This window comes from Podarcis gaigeae (genome assembly GCF_964106915.1).
Source record: "Podarcis gaigeae genome assembly, chromosome: 15".
Lineage (NCBI taxonomy): Eukaryota > Metazoa > Chordata > Lepidosauria > Squamata > Lacertidae > Podarcis > Podarcis gaigeae.
This window is the reverse complement of record NC_139692.1, coordinates 20,761,266-20,777,502: the sequence shown is the minus strand read 5'-3', so window position 1 is coordinate 20,777,502 and position 16,237 is coordinate 20,761,266. Positions and strand designations below refer to the sequence as shown.

Sequence of the window (16,237 nt, the reverse complement as noted above, 5' to 3'; positions counted from 1 at the left end):
GAGAGGGCATGTACACTGCTTATTTGCCCTCCTGGGGCTGAGTTTCTGCTGCATGCTGGCATGGAGAAGAGAAGCAGAGAGATTGGCATGGTGGAAGCATGCTGGTAAAAGCACTGGATCGGCTCCAGTGGAACATTTTCTCCCTGCCTCCTGTCCATACGCCACACCTGAATGCAGCAGCAACTCAGCTGGAGGGAGGTCAGGTCAGGTGCAGACTTGTGGCGCCATCCGGCACTCATCCTCACTGTGTGTGACAGCCGATTCCTCATGCACTGCCTAGAGATCTATTTTTGCCTGCTGTGGTCTGCAGTGCGCTGCCTATCTAATTAAACTCCTTGGCAATTATATTCCCTGCAGGTGTTTGTTTTGCATACTGTGATCTGTTGACAAATGGCATTTGGCCATAAAGATAAGATATAATTGTTATAAAATGGATTTGACTGTTAGTAGCAGACAGTGGTAACTAACCTAATATACCAAGGCCCTTTTCTTCAGAACTACCACACCCGCTGTAGATCAATGATTCATTCAACAGACTGAGGGACAAGCATTACAGTGGTACCTCAGGTTACATACGCTTCAGGTTACAGACTCCACTAACCCAGAAATAGTACCTTGGGTTAAGAACTTTGCTTCAGGACGAGAACAGAAATCGTGCAGTGGCGGCGTGGTGGCAGCGGGAGGCCCCATTAGCTAAAATGGTGCTTCAGGTTAAGAACAGTTTCAGGTTAAGAACGGACCTCCGGAATGAATTAAGTTCTTAACCCGAGGTACCACTGTACTGTGAAGTCCCCCCCCCCAAAAAAAACCGGGTGTTTTGAGAAGCTTTTCTCCTCCTCCTCCTCTTTTTTTTTTTTTTGAAATCAAATTTCTAGTCCTTTGGTTACAAAGAGAAGCTTGGGACACTGGGCAATTTCTTTGAATGGCTCAATGCACATTCATAGCGCAGAGGTTCATACTGCGAATTAGGTGTTGCAGCAATGAACCAAAGGCAATGCAAAGGTTTGAATTAGTGGGGAGAGAAAAACTCCTTCTCAGATGTTCCCATAGTCAGGGACAAGTTGCTCAGGTTTTCCCCTGACAGAGACACTGAGCTTTCAACAGAGGCAGGAATGAGGAGGGGGGAAATCAACTGGTGAACCTTTGCTCCTTGCTACTAAACCATGCCAGAATTTTTGTTACTTGCAGTATTTTGTATTGGGTCCTTATTCTATAAAGTTAGGAGGAAGGCTTGCTTGCTGACTTTATCTGTTGCGCAGCTGCTAAAGGTCTAGCAATGGGAGTGGGGCAAAACAAAGAGCCCATAGACGTAGGGGTGGGACTAATCCAGCACATGCTCACACCTGCCTTTGACCTGCTTTCTTCGTAATTGCTTTTCCAAAGAAATGTTGCTGTTATCCAGGCAATCTATATAGAGGAGTGGCTCATAAAGAAGTTTATTGTCCCTAAAATCCCACTGTGTTGTTGAAGGTTCCTCCCACCTGCTTCTTCCAGAGAAATGGCTCTTGGCTATTTTTAGACATTGTGGCTTTAAGGTGTTGGCAAGGACTTTGCTTTTCAGGGCTGAGGCCGAGGTGAAGCAAAACTGTCCTGGCAACCATAGAAGTAAACAGCATGATAAGAATGTGCACTTCTCTACCTCTGATTTCTGTGATGTTTCATAGAGTGAGTAATCTGTAGCCTCCCTCTCTCTTTCTATGCACACTGAATGCAATCCAAAAAGTGATATTTAGGCACACCTAAACAGGAAGTTTAAGGGATGCGGGTTTAAGTTTAAGGGACACAAGTGGCGCTGTGGGTTAAACCACAGAGCCTAGGACTTGCCGATCAGAAGGTTAGCGGTTCGAATCCCCGCGACGGGGTGAGCTCTCGTTGCTCGGTCTCTGCTCCTGCCAACCTATGCAACCCCAGAATCGGCCACGCCTGGACCTAATGGTCAAGGGTCCCTTTACCTTTTTAATGCAGCTATGAGAAATTGCCTTATACCAAGTCAGACCGTGGCTGAATGTAGCTGAGTATTTTCCATGCTTCCTGGCAGCAGCTTTTCATGATTTAGGACAGGGGATGTCCCCAACTCTACCCAGACATGCCAACCTGCGTGCGAAATAGAGGCTCCATCACTGAGCTACATCTCTTCCCATGCACATCTTAGCTACACAGTTGGAATAGGTAAAGGTAAAGGGATCCCTGACCATTAGGTCCAGTCACGGACGACTCTGGGGTTCTGGCACTCATCTCGCTTTATTGGCCGAGAGAGCTGGAGTACAGCTTTTGGGTCATGTGGACAGCATGACTAAGCCGCTTCTGGCAAACAAGAGCAGTGCACCTTCCCACCGGAGTGGTGCCTATTTATCTACTTGCACTTTGACATGCTTTCGAACTGCTAGGTTGGCAGGAGCAGAGACTGAGCAACGGGAGCTCACCCCATTGCGGGGATCCGAACCACCGACCTTCCGATCGGCAAGCCCTAGGCTCTCTGGTTTAGACTACAGCGCCACCCATGACAGTTGGAATAGAAAGCATTAAAAACAAAAGGCAAGCATATGATCCCAGGATGCTATGCTTATGTATATTCAAACACTTGTAGGAATTTAATTAGGAAGACTCAGCCTTAAACTGTAGCCCCGGCTCAGAAACTGTGACCTTTTTGCACCGCACAAGAAGCATTGCTGCCACCTATTGGGAGTAGAGTGCAGTTTCCAAATTGAATTGACAATGCAGCAAGGGTGAATTCCCTTACCACCACAGAGCTGAGCTTTCCTGCTTTTACAGTGGGCTAATGAATCAGTTTCCCAGCCAGGCAATGTTCAGTTGTAGCTGCACATAAGGGAGAATTCCAGTTTGCAACACTTCTCCTAGCATAGCATAGGTCCAGTGACTCAGCAGCTCTTCAGCAGCAAATACAATGTTTTAAGTGCCTTATACAAATGTGGCACTAGATGGCAATGGTGAGCTTATGGCAAATTCAATATATTTTTCAAAACGTTTTTTAAAAAAGCGTCTTCACAGCGTTTTTTAATATATGTCTAGATTCCACCCAGGAATCAGAACAGGAAAGCATGGGAGCTTAAGAGACAATGTTATAGACAGTTCTCATCCTACTCAGAGTAGACCCATTGGAGCCTAAGTTACTCTGCACTGGAAACCTGCATATGTGAATTTCACAAACTGATTGGAAGTCAATTAGTGAGATCGCTACACCTGTCCTTTCCCAATCTGACGCTCTCCAGAAATTTTGGACTTCAATTGGGTTTTGAAACATAGCTGCCTGGAGCTAATGGCCAGGTCTGTGAAAGCTGTTCTAGTGCATCTCAGCTGTGTCATCTGATCCTGAGGGATCAATTTCCACCTTGTTTAATTTACACACTCTTACTATACTGAAATATTTAAAAGTGGAAGCCCATCAATGCTGAAACAACTGAAGGTTTTGAATCCACGAAATATGCTTGACCTTATCTTTATTTTGTTTGCTTTCATTTCTTGCCACACTGGAAATTTGCAACTACAAGGAGAAGATTGTGAGAATGAGTTTAATTGCACAAGAAGACAAAGAAACCCTTCGACATGCCCAGCAGGTATAAAGTAGCCGAATAATGATTTGTCTGTTTGCTTTTTAAGCTGCACTTGTTTGTTGTGTTTGCTAGATTTTTCTTCAGCGATGCCCAACATGGTGATAACAGAATGAAAGATGTAAGGAGGGGGCTGCAGCCCAAGATAGGAAAAGCGGTAGTAAGGGAACACCTAGCTCCTTTAAATGAATTCAAATCTCCAGGGCCTGATGAGCTGCATCCAAGGGTAATAAAGGAACTTGCAGGTGTAATTCAGAGCCTTTGTCTATTATCTTTGAGAATTATGGGAGAACAGGTGAGGTCCCTACAGACTGGAGGAAGGCAAATGTTGTCCCCATCTTCAAAAAGGAGAGAAAGAAAAACCCAGGTAACTACCAACCAGTGAGCTTATCGATACTAGGGAAGGTTCTAGAACAGATAATTCAACAATTGATCTGTGAGCGTTTAGAAAAGAATGCTGTGATTACTAAGACCCAACATGGGTTTCTCAAAAATAAGTCATGCCAGACCAATCTGATTCCTCTTCTTGATAGAATTACTGCGTCTTGATTTCAGTAAGGCTTTTGACAAAGTCCCCCACTATATTCTTGAAAGGAAGCTGGTAAAATGTGGGTTGAACGAGGTAACTGTTAGGTGGATTTGTAGCTGGTTGACTGACTGAACCTAAAAAAGTACTCATTAATGGTTCCTCGTCATGCTGGGGAAAAGTGACAAGTGGGGTGCCACAGGGTTCTGTCCTGGGCCCGTTGTTGTTCAATGTCTTTATAAATGACTTGGATGAAGGAACTGAGGGGGTACTCATCAAATTTGCAGATAACACCAAACTGGGAGGGGTAGCTAATACCACAGAAGAAAGAATCAGAATTCAAAATGACCTTAACAGATTGGAGAACTGGGGGCAAGCTAACAAAATGAATTTCAGTAGGGACAAACGAAAGATTCTGCACTTAGGCAGGAACAACCAGATGAACAAATATAGGATGGGGGAAACCTGGCTTACTAGCAGTACATGTGAAAAGGATCTAGGGGTCTTGGTGGACCACAAGCTTAACATGAATCAACAGTGTGATGCAGCAGCAAAAAAAAGCTAATGCTATTCTAGGCCGCATCAACAGAAGTATAGTGTCCAGATCAAGGGGGTAATAGTACCACTCTATTATGCCTTGGTCAGACCACACCTGGAATACTGTGCCCAATTCTGGGTGCCACAATTTAAGATGGATGTTGACAAGCTGGAACGTGTGCTGAGGAGGGCAACCAAGATGATCAAAGGTGTGGAAACTAAGCCTTATGAGGAGCGCTTGAAGGACCTGGTATGTTTAGCCTGGAAAAGAGGAGATTGAGAGGAGATAGGATAGGTAAAGGGACCCCTGACCATTAGGTCCAGTCGTGACCGACACTGGTGTTGCAGCGCTCATCTTGTTTTACTGGCCGAGGGAGCCGGTGTACAGCTTCCAGGTCATGTGACCAGCATGACTAAGCCGCTTCTGGCGAACCAGAGCAGCACATGGAAACGCTGTTTACCTTTCCGCCAGAGCGGTACCTATTTATCTACTTGCACTTTGACATGCTTTCGAACTGCTAGGTTGGCAGGAGCAGGGACCGAGCAACGAGAGCTCACCCCATTGCAGGGATTTGAACCGCCGACCTTCTGATCGGCAAGTCCTAGACTCTGTGGTTTAACCCACAGCACCACCCACATCCCATGGAGGTAGGATAGTCATCTTCAAATATCTTAAGAGCTGTCACATGGAGGAGGGAGTATGCTTGTTTTCTCCTGCTCTGGAGGGTAGGACTCGAACCAACGGCTTCAAGCTGCAAGAAAGGAGATTCCGACTAAACATTCGGAAAAACCTTCTAGCAGTAAGAGCTGTTCAGCAGTGCAATAGTCTCTCACAAGAGGTGGGGGACTTTCCTTCCTTGGAGGTTTTTAAATAGAGGTTGGGTGGCCATCTGTCAGAGATGCTTTAGCTGAGATTCCTGCATTGCAGGGGGATGGACTTCCAGCTCTAAGATTCTATAACTCTGTGAAATATTTGAATGATTGCTTGACTGAACTGCATAATTTGAAAACCAATAAAACAAAAAACCTCACTATGCCTTTAACATCCTAGTAACAACACAGATTTCTCATTACCCATGTAGGTTAAGAGCCAAACTGTGATAGCAGAAAATTGTTGATAAATTACATATTGCATTTATGGCGTGAGGAGTTGAAGGGTCTTTGTTTTGCTGCTGAGTGATTGATGTGCTGTTAACCTTATAAAGCAAGGGTGATATCCAATGCATCACAGGCAACTGAAAGTGTCCAACTGCAATCCTCATCCAGAGTCCATCCTTTGAAGGTAACTGCTCCATAACATTACCTGTCAACATCCCTGTATTCATCCCGATTTCATGTCATGCATTTTGCTTTCAGGTTTTTTCTGCCTGGGTAGCGATTCAACGCCTTTCCCGTGCCCAGAAGGCACCTTTCGCTCAACAGGAAGGTCTCCCTCCCATTCGTGTGTGGCCTGCCCTGTGAACTTCTTCAATGCTAAGCTGGGCCAAGCAGCTTGCTTCCCATGTGGTTCGGAGGCTGTGCAGCCCAAGGAAGGTCAAAGAACTTGTGTCTGTCTTCGGGAAGGCCGAGTGTTCCAGGTAACTGCAGGCTGAATAGGTGGGTCAGCTGGAAGCACCCCCATCCTCTATGCATTTGTCCAATCACCTTCCAAAGTCAGGTAAAAGAGTAGCCATGACTGCATCTAAAGGTAAAGGGGCCCCTGACCATTAGGTCCTGTCGTGGCCGACTCTGGGGTTGCGGCACTCATCTCGCTTTATTGGCCGAGGGATCCGGAGTACAGGTCATGTGGCCAGCATGACTAGGCCACTTCTGGCGAACCAGAGCAGCGCACGGAAATGCTGTTTATCTTCCCGCCGGAGTGGTACCTATTTATCTACTTGCACTTTGACGTGCTTTTGAACTGCTAGGTTGGCAGGAGCAGGGACTGAGCAATGGGAGCTCACCCGTTGCGGGGATTTGAACCGCCGACCTTCTGATCAGCAAGTCCTAGGCTCTGTGGTTTAACCCACAGCGCCACCCGCGTCCCCTATATGACTGCATCTAGTGGCATTAAATTTCATAAACCATTTAAAAGGATGTCCTGCCTTTTGCCCATCCTTGAACCTCCCACCAAATGCTTCCTGGTGGAAAAAGTTCCTTTTCAAGCCAGAATGCTGCTCCATAGATCATAGAATCATAGAGCTGGAACGGAACACAAGGATCATCTAGTCCAACCCCCTGCAATGCAGGAATCTTTCACCCAATCTGAGGCTTGAACCCACGGCCCTGAGATAGGGAGTGGATCTACACACAGGGGTGGGGGGATGCTATAAATAAATCAGAAATTAGATTGTTATAACAAAAGGGGGGAAATCTATGGAAAATCATGTATCAAAATTTCTTGCTCTTTGATGCCATCTGGTGTTGCATGTTTATAGTGCATTCAAATCGTTGCTTATCTGCCTATGTAGCTGAGTCCTAAAAGTCTTATGCTCTACCAACTGTGCTCCATCTAACTCACTATTGTCTACACTGACAGCAGCTCTATGGGGTTTCAGGCAGAGGATATTCCTAGCCCTCCCTGGAGGTGCTGGGGATTGAACCTGGGACACCTTCTACATGCAAAACAGATGCCCTGCCCCTGAGCTATAGTCCTTCTCTTAAGCTATAGGAACATAGGAAGCTTCTTTATACCAACTCAGAGCATTGGTCCATCCAGCTCAATATTGATGATGCTGACTAGCAGGCAATTCCCAGCACTTCCCGGAGATGCCATAGATTGCACTTTCCTCTAAAATAAAATGCCGCAAACCTTGTAGCCTTTCCCCAAAGGGAAAGATGCCCTGTGGTTTGGGTCATTTTGGTTACCTTTTTTTAATTCTAGAGGAACACCCCTTCCTTCCTTCCTTCCTTCCTTCCTTCCTTCCTTCCTTCCTTCCTTCCTCTCTCTCTCTCTCTCTCTCTCTCTCTCTCTCTCTCTTTGTCTCTCTCTCTTTCTTTCTTATTAAGAATAAATCAAGAAAAGTGGTGTGAATCACTGAGCTAACAAAAACAAATAAATGCAAAACACAGGCATCGTATTCTCATTGCAGCCTAGTGATGCCCAATGCCCATGTGCCCCTGGGTATAAAAGCCCTATAGAAGACCGGAGATGGGACTGTGTCAGACAGGTGTATGACATCTGCAGGGATGGTGCTGTCCGGAACGAAGAGGGGCAATGCTTAACTCAGGAAGGATGGCGCCACTACTGCTCAGACAAGGTACTGCAAGTTATGTCTTAACACAAGTCAGCCAGTTCCCACTGAATGGCTGTGAGTAATGCTTGGGTGTGTGTGTTTTTTTTTAAAAAAAGTCTAAATTCTCTTGCTTCATTTTGGGTAACTGATCTTTCCAGCTTTGGCCATTTCCAGTCAGTTCCCCTTCACCTGAAGTTTCTTAAGCAACCGTGCCCTCAGTTTCGGTAGATTTCCCAAGCGCCAAGCTTGCCAACTGCCAAAGGACATAGCCATTGCTCATGGTAAATTCTGCTGGTGCTGCAGCTTCTCAGTCACAACAATATTACAAAACCTGAAGCGCCAAACAGTTCGGATCTAAGGTCTGGCAAGGCTTTAGATTTGAGCTAGGTCGCTGCTCAGGTTTTTCAGGATTTCCTTAGCTCCTAATTAGCACCTTTGACAGCAAGCGGAGCTGGACCGGAATGAACAAAAGAGGAGAGTGTTTCAACTTCCCACCTAAAGATGAATTCAAAGCCGAAGCAGCTACTCCCACACTCATTGTCCTCTGCTCTGAGCACATCTGTCAAGCAGCAGCTCATTTTTCAGAATCCTGATTTGTGGGTGACATTTTCGCTCATGTTTGCGGTGATGTTTACAGTCATTTTTCAGAGGACTGACCAGCAGATCATCGTTCCAAGTCCTAACCTGTGGGTCATGTTTTCAGTCCTTTTTAGGTTTCCTGACCCACAGCTCACATTTTCAGTCCTTTTTTGGAGTCATGGGTCACCTTTTTGGCCAGTTTCCAAAGTCCTGCCAACCATATGCCCATTACTGAAACTCTACAAGTAGGACTTCAACACAACAGCCATCTCCCAGCTTGTGATTCTGAGCAGCACATACAGTGGTACCTCTGGTTACGTAATTAATTCGTTCCGGAAGTCCGTTCTTAACCTGAAACTGTTCTTAACCTGAAGCACCACTTTAGCTAATAGGGCCTCCTGCTGCTGCTGTGCTGCTGCCGTGCTATTTCTGATCTCATCCTGAAGCAAAGTTCTTAACCTGAGGTATTATTTCTGGGTTAGCGGAGTCTGTAACCTGCAGCGTATGTAACCCGAGGTACCACTGTATTCTTCTCAGTGAAGGTAGAATGTAGCCTTCCAAAGTCATCCAAGTTGGTGGCCACCATGACTGCCTCCTGTGGAAGTGAATTCTGTTGTTTAATTTTGCACTGTGTAAAGATGCCCTTTCTTTTGTCTCCCCCCAAATCTTCCAGCATTCAGCTTCATTGAATCAGCCCCACTGAGTGCCAGCCCTCATGTTCATCTCACTTTCTCTGCTAGGTTTGTGCTCTCCCCAAAGATTATCAGGGATATGACAAAGTTCTTGGCCTCTGCCTTTGCCAAGCGGACAACCTGGACAGTCTGTGCAACCGCCTGTGCCGAAGACGACAAAGGAGAATTTTCCAATTTGTCAGTGAAAAAGAATCAGCCCGATTTTCTTTGGCCTTCAGAAACGGGAGCCAGGTAAAAAACAAAAACAACCAGAACTCATCAGCAGAAGTGTAACAGGCTGGGCTCACGCGGGGTTAAAGACCCTTGGCTATTTCTGTTAGGAGGTTGCTAGCAGGGTCTCTGTCTCTGGTGAAATAGAGCTGCCCAATCAGCATGAAAGGGGAGAGTTATTAGCCACTGAGAATACTAATAATAATCAATAATACATTTTTATTTATACCCCGCCCTTCCCGGTTCAGAAAACTGGGCTCAGGGCGGCTAACAACAAATTTAAAACACTTAATTGCTGCAACAAAAAAACAGCATAAAATAAAGTAAAAAATGTGAATAACAATAAATTCAGAGTTCAATTTAGGGGGGAAATCCATCCAATAAACATTAGATGATCACCAGGGCTAGCTGACTAAATTAGTCCTATTTGGGCCAGCGAGGAGACCAGGGGAGAATTAGTTGTGGGCAATCTTCATAAAAAGTGGAAGGAGGGGAAAAGAAGGGGAATAAAAGATCAGGCTAAGTTCAAATTGAAAGCCAGGCAGAATAGCTTTGTCTTACAGGCCCTGCGGAAGGAAGTTACATCCTGCAGGGCCCTGGTCTCATGGGACAGAGCATTCCACCAGCTCGGAGCCATCACTGAGAAGGCCCTGGTGGAGGATAATCTGACTTCCTTAGGGCCTGGGAAGAGGGCATCCCTCCCTTTGTGCTTATTGAAGCCAATCAGAGCGAAAGGCAGTGAGTCAGCCACTGAGGATTGGCTCCTAGGGTCACTCTGGAGAAGGCACTCAGGAAGAACAACGAGGAGGAATTGTTCTTTATGCTCCAAAGCTCAGCATTTGGGAACAGGGAAAACACAAGATGCTACAGTTTCAAGAAAATGGTGTGCAAGTTCTGTTTCATACAATAGAACTTGGAGGAAAACACAATTTAAGTCACTCCCAAAGAAAGGATACTGGAGCATTCTGAATCATGTGCACAGAAAATAATAGAAGTAGCTGAAAGGCAACACGTGGAGATCTGTATAGATTGTTGCAATGCATCCCTCATTATTATTATTGCATAATCTTAGATTTATAATCTTAGAAGGGGGTGTGGATGCTAGGAAGCATAGCCATGATTATTATGGAGTGATCCTGCACCTCTGAATTTGTCAGTACACTGCTGATCATAAGCAACTTGTTTTGTGGTGAAGCTGCATTGACAAGGCAGGTGTGGGGTGGGCTAGTAGGCCAACATCCTCCCACCTGCCTTCCCAATGGTCTTGTTGCTAAGGCTGTGTGCAGACTCTTGTTTGCACTGCACCCAATGCGCTCCCATCGTGGAACTGGGAAGAGATGCACAAACAACACTAGCCACAGTCCATATCTATTCTGTCATTTCTTAGGAAACACTGTGTTCTGATGCTCTTTCTCTCAAACCAAAGTCAACATGAACTGAGAAAAAGAGTGACCTAGTTGTGGTTTTATGGCAGTAATGTGCAAACAGCCTTTGTCTCTCTGCCACTGATGCTGCTTGGTTGCAACCCTGCTTTTCATTGGGCTGAAGCATCAACGACACCCATGCCAGGTCAAGACTTTCCACTGCCTGAAGCCAACAACAAGATACAGTAGCATCACCATCCCACATCCAGGTGGACCAGCAAAGTCCAATAGCAACCAGAGGACCACAATTTATGCAGCCCTAATGTAGAGGTTCCTTTTGGCACCCCTGCATATCTTTGCAAAATGTACGGAGAGCTGCGGTGCTTTAGCCAGTTCTGTTGTGTACATCCAAACTGATGGCCCATCAGTGCAAATACTGCCAGGATGTGAAGCCTGGACTCTCAAGACTTCCGCTTTCAATTCTTTATAGCTTGACGTTTTATTGGAAGAGATAAGAGCGTCGCTGCAGCTGTTAGATTTCCACACACTAAATGGGTGCACCTCAGAGGAGAACAAGAAATCGTGTCCTGTATATGTGGTAAAAACAAGTGGTAAGGAACAAGTTCTGTCATTTTGATTTATGGATTGCATTTATAACGCCTTTTCCCTCCAAATAGTTCATGGTAGCGTACCTGGCGATGTGGGTGGCGCTGTGGGTTAAACCACAGAGCCTAGGACTTGCTGATCAGAAGGTCGGCGGTTTGAATCTCCATGACTGGGTGAGCTCCCATTTCTTGGTCCCTGCTCCTGCCGACCTAGCAGTTCGAAAGCATGTCAAAGTGCAAGTAGATAAATAGGTACTGCTCCGGCGGGAAGGTAAACAGCGTTTCCGTGTGCTGCTCTGGTTCACCAGAAGCGGCTTAGTCATGCTGGCCACATGACCTGGAAGCTGTACGCCGGCTCCCTCAGCCAATAAAGCGAGATGAGTGCCGCAACCCCAGAGTCGGTCACGACTGGACCTAATGGTCAGGGGTCCCTTTACCTTTACCTTTAGCGTACCTGGCTCCATCCACCCTCACCATTTTATCTTTAGAACAACCCTGTGAGTTAGGCTGCACTGAGAGACAGTGACCAGCTTAAGGTCATCTACTGATCTTTATGACAGGGGAAGTTTGAACTCAGGGCTCCCTAATTCTAGTTGGATGCTGAAATGACAACATCACACCCAATCTCTCTTTTTCTTACAGTTTTCCGCTCTTAATCCTGTTTGATTAATATTCTCCCTTCCCTATGATTACTCTCTCTGTGTGTGTTGTGCATTTTCCTGTTTCTTCTGTTTCCTGACAGCATAGTAGAAGACTGATTTAAGTGCACAATTTAGATATATCTGTCATTACCTAAAGAAACTCCACTGCTGTTTTTGGCTTGTACAAATAACCGTATTTGGCTTGGTGTTTGATTTCTACAGACAAATGTGGTAAATCAAAAGCAATCCATTTGCCAGTTGGCCTCGAAGCTGCAGAGATAAAGTGATTGTGTTTTATTTATTTAAAAACATTTTTAGACTGCTCGTCTTGCAAAGCAGATCTAGAGAGTGGGTTAGAAGTAAAGTGTAGTAAGAACAAACATAGACAACAACAAAAAAAGAAAAGAAAAAGATGAACTACAATTACTTAGGGGAGAAACTTGATTCAGTTCTCATTGAAAGCCGAAACTACTTCATACTTTCCAAAACAACACAAGAACCAAAACACAGCCCATCCTTCAAAATTCACACTTTTATAAATATTGCAGTGCAGTTCGCCAGCCAAGCACTGTGTACAAATATACATACATGGTGGCAAAATGTCCATGAAAATGCATATATTGGTGAAAATAATATGCGAAAATGCATTGTTTTAATGGAAATTGTTCTGCAAAAACATATTACAAAAAATTGCATACAAATGTTTATATTAGGAGGAAATTATATTAAAATGCAAACTGGTGTGGAAATGCGAAGCGCTGAGATGCCAGGGGTTGAACCTTCTACATGCCAAGCAGCACTCCTCCGTTGCATCAAGTGCCTTGTAATGAAATAACATTTTGCCAGGCTTACCCTGGCCCTTCAGATCAGACCCTGTTGTTGTTTTATTATTATTTGTTTGAATTATCTGAATTGTTTTTATACTGCCGCTTTTACTGGCTTCATGTTGTATTTTTGTTTTGATTATATTTTAAATTGATTTTAAGTTGCACACTGCTCAGAGATTATTATTCTTTAAAATTAAGCAGTTGATTAATACTATAAGAACAAACTAACTAACAAGACCACTCACCTCACTTGGTGTGGCAGCATTGTTGGACGGAAGAGGTTTCACTGGGGTCCCGACGGTGGAATTCAAACGGCAGTGTCCTTCCTGATAGGCGGTGAGGGCATAACTCCTACCACCTATTAGGAGCCAGATCTAGCCTGCACCCTGTATTGGCCAATGGGGATGCAGGCTGGGATGTGGGCGGAGCCAGGGCGGAGCCAATGGAGCCGATGGTGGGCTTCCCTCGAGGTTGTAGTCCCCGCCTGCCCCTCCAAATGCTGGGGTATCCTGTTAAAGCAGCCTTTCTCAACCTGTGGGTCCCCAGATGTTGAACTACAACTCCCATCACCCCTAGTTAGCAAGGCCAGAGCTCAGGGTTGATGGGAGTTGTAGTCCAACAACATCTGGGGACCCACAGGTTGAGAAACACTGTGTTAAAGGGATCTAGGGGGAGTGGCCATGTCTGCGTGCCCAGGGGGGCCAGGGCTGAAGGCTCTCCCCCAGATGGCAGTCACTGCGGGGGTCACCCTACTGGATGTAAGTCTTAGGAACCCCCGCCTGGATTGACCATGCGTCACTTCCAGCTGGTGGGCCGAAAGTATTTAGATTGCCCCATGCCCAAACCAAACCTCTTTCATCTGTTCAGTGGTACCTTGGTTCTCAAACTTAATCCGTTCCAGAAGTCTGTTCCAAAACCAAAGTCTTCCAAAACCAAGACGCGCTTACCCATAAAAAGTGGTGCAAAATGGATTAATCCGTTCCAGACTTTTAAAAACAACCCCTAAAACAGCAATTTAACATGGATATTACTATCTGATGAGACCATTGACCCATAAAATTAAAACAATAATCAATGTACTGTACTATAAAATAAATAAGACAGTATTGTAGATGATGAAAATTAAAATTATTATTTTTTCTTACCTGCACTGATGATAGTCATTGTTTGGCTTTTATCCATTTCCACAGTAGCACAATCAATCAATCAGTAGCTGAACTGGGTTCCACACAGTCACAAAAACAAATTAACCGAAAAAGCCTCAAAAACAAAAACGCAAAATAAATCGCAAAAACAGAAGTGCCAAACTTAATCTATTCTGCAATTCCGTTTGACTTCCAAAATGTTCAAAAACCAAGGCACAGCTTCTGATTGGTGCAGGCACCCCGGAAACAATAGCTGACAGCCACATCAGATGTTCGGCTTCTGAAAAACATTCGAAAACCGGAACACTTACTTCTGGGTTTTTCAGCATTTGAGAACCAAGGCGTTTGAGTACCAGGGCATTTGAGAAGCAAGGTACCACTATATTCAATGAAGTTGTGGCCTGTTTTTACCCCAAACCCAGTCTTATTGGTCTCTTATTTATATGGGTTTGAGTACGGGAAGTCCGATGCCTGGTCATGCAAGTAAATGTGCAAAGAAGTTTGTTGCTGCATTGGAAAGTGTGGATACAAACAAACCTGGATGACTGCAGATCACCCAGAAGAAATCTAGGCAGAGAGAGCAGGCCTATGACCTTTGGTTTATTTGGTTTTTTTCAATGTCATTACAGGAAGAGGATTCCTGGGGGTGTACGATCCTGAACCAGAGCTCCTACACTACTTCCTTACCTCAAATGCTGTTCTATTAGACTCCCAGAATAGATTGCGCTCCATGACATCTACAGGTATTATATACTGTGCTTTTTTTCTGGTAGTACTCAACAGTATGCTTGTACACCCCCCAGTTGGAATTGCCTGTTGACACAAGCATGAGCCCACACCAGCCCTGAGCAGATTCCTAAAGCTCTTTTCGTGTGCAAATCTTCAGTTGTATGCAGATTGTGCTTCACTTGGTTTTTATGTTCACACAGGGACATCTAGAGAAGAAGATCTTGCATTTTACAAGTCCTGGCCCCAGCAACCTTCCGATTCTACACTGAAAATGACGTTCAGTGGCATCCTCAACCCCACGACATGCCTCAAGATTCACGATATTGTCATGTTCATTGTTTCTAAAGATCATTATCCAGTTTATGATGTGTAAGTAAGCATTGTGGTGGGGAGGCCTCGTTCGTGCATTCTGAACAACGTGCAAACCGAAACACAGCCATTCTTTGAAATTCACACTGAATTTTGCAATGCAATTCTCCAGTCAAATAATGTGTACAGTGGTACCTCGGGTTACATACGCTTCAGGTTACATGCGCTTCAGGTTACAGAATCCACTAACCCAGAAATAGTACCTCAGGTTAAGAACTTTGCTTCAGGATGAGAACAGAAATCGTGCTCTGGCAGCGCGGCACAGCAGCAGCAGGAGGCCCCATTAACTAAAGTGGTGCTTCAGGTTAAGAACAGTTTCAGGTTAAGAATGGACCTCCGGAACAAATTAAGTACTTAACCTGAGGTACCACTGTACAAAAATGGGTCTGCTAGCATAAAGGGTGCATACAAATACATTTTACTAATGAAAGGAATGTACAAAAATTGCCTCAAAATGTATTTATTTCATAAAATTCATACAGCTGGATTGTAAAAAAAAAACTCAAAGCAGAACAAACAATGCAATTATCAGTTAAAAACAACTATATAAAACATTCAAAAAACAATTAAAATCCATGATAAGCTAAAAACCAGATCAGAGTGCGATGCTGATAATGCCAAGGTTGCAGGTTTGATCCCCGTGTGAGAAAACTGCATATTCCTGTATTGCAGGGGGTTGGACTAGATCAGGGGTGTCAAACTCAAATTCATCGGGGGCCGCATCAGCAGTTTGGTCACCCTCAAAGGGCCGGTTGTATTTGTAGGACTTACAGTACAGGAGAGAAGGGTTCAGGCAGCCATTGGATCTGTCACATCACAGAATGGCATGCACTCAATATAAAAACAAGTGGAGGTTTCCTGAATGCATGTAAAGTGAAGGTTTCCTGTGTAGAACGGCCGGCGCCGCTAGAGGGCAGACGTTCTCTGGCTTGTAGGCTGCCGCGCATGCGCTGAGGAGGCGGCTTTCTTGTGTAAAAAAAAAAAGCGAGAATAAAAGGTGAAGGCTGGCGGCGGCTACACGGGCCACATGACGAGGTCTGGCGGGCCGGATTCGGCCCGCGGGCCTTGTGTTTGACACCCGTGGACTAGATGATCCTAAGGTTCCCTTCCAACTCTACGATTCTATGATCAACATTCTACATGTCAGGACAGGCTTGACTAAACAAATATCTTTTTATTGGGTGCCTGCCTCATGTCAATAAGGGAGTTCCAAAGTATGGGTGCTCCCA

At 45.0% G+C, this 16,237-nt stretch overlaps 1 protein-coding gene across 1 annotated transcript; it reads left to right on the top strand.

The window, feature by feature from the left end:
* Positions 1-3,524: 3,524 nt before the first annotated feature.
* Positions 3,525-15,281, top strand: LOC310833002 (uncharacterized protein; the record flags this gene model as incomplete). The annotated part of the gene is made up of 8 exons (XM_083715362.1): positions 3,525-3,575; positions 5,875-5,914; positions 5,989-6,209; positions 7,704-7,871; positions 9,167-9,349; positions 11,183-11,303; positions 14,540-14,653; positions 14,840-15,281. 8 exons carry the CDS (start codon positions 3,525-3,527, stop codon positions 15,010-15,012), a joined length of 1,071 nt encoding a protein of 356 aa, XP_083571488.1. The 3' UTR covers positions 15,013-15,281.
* Positions 15,282-16,237: the final 956 nt, after the last annotated feature.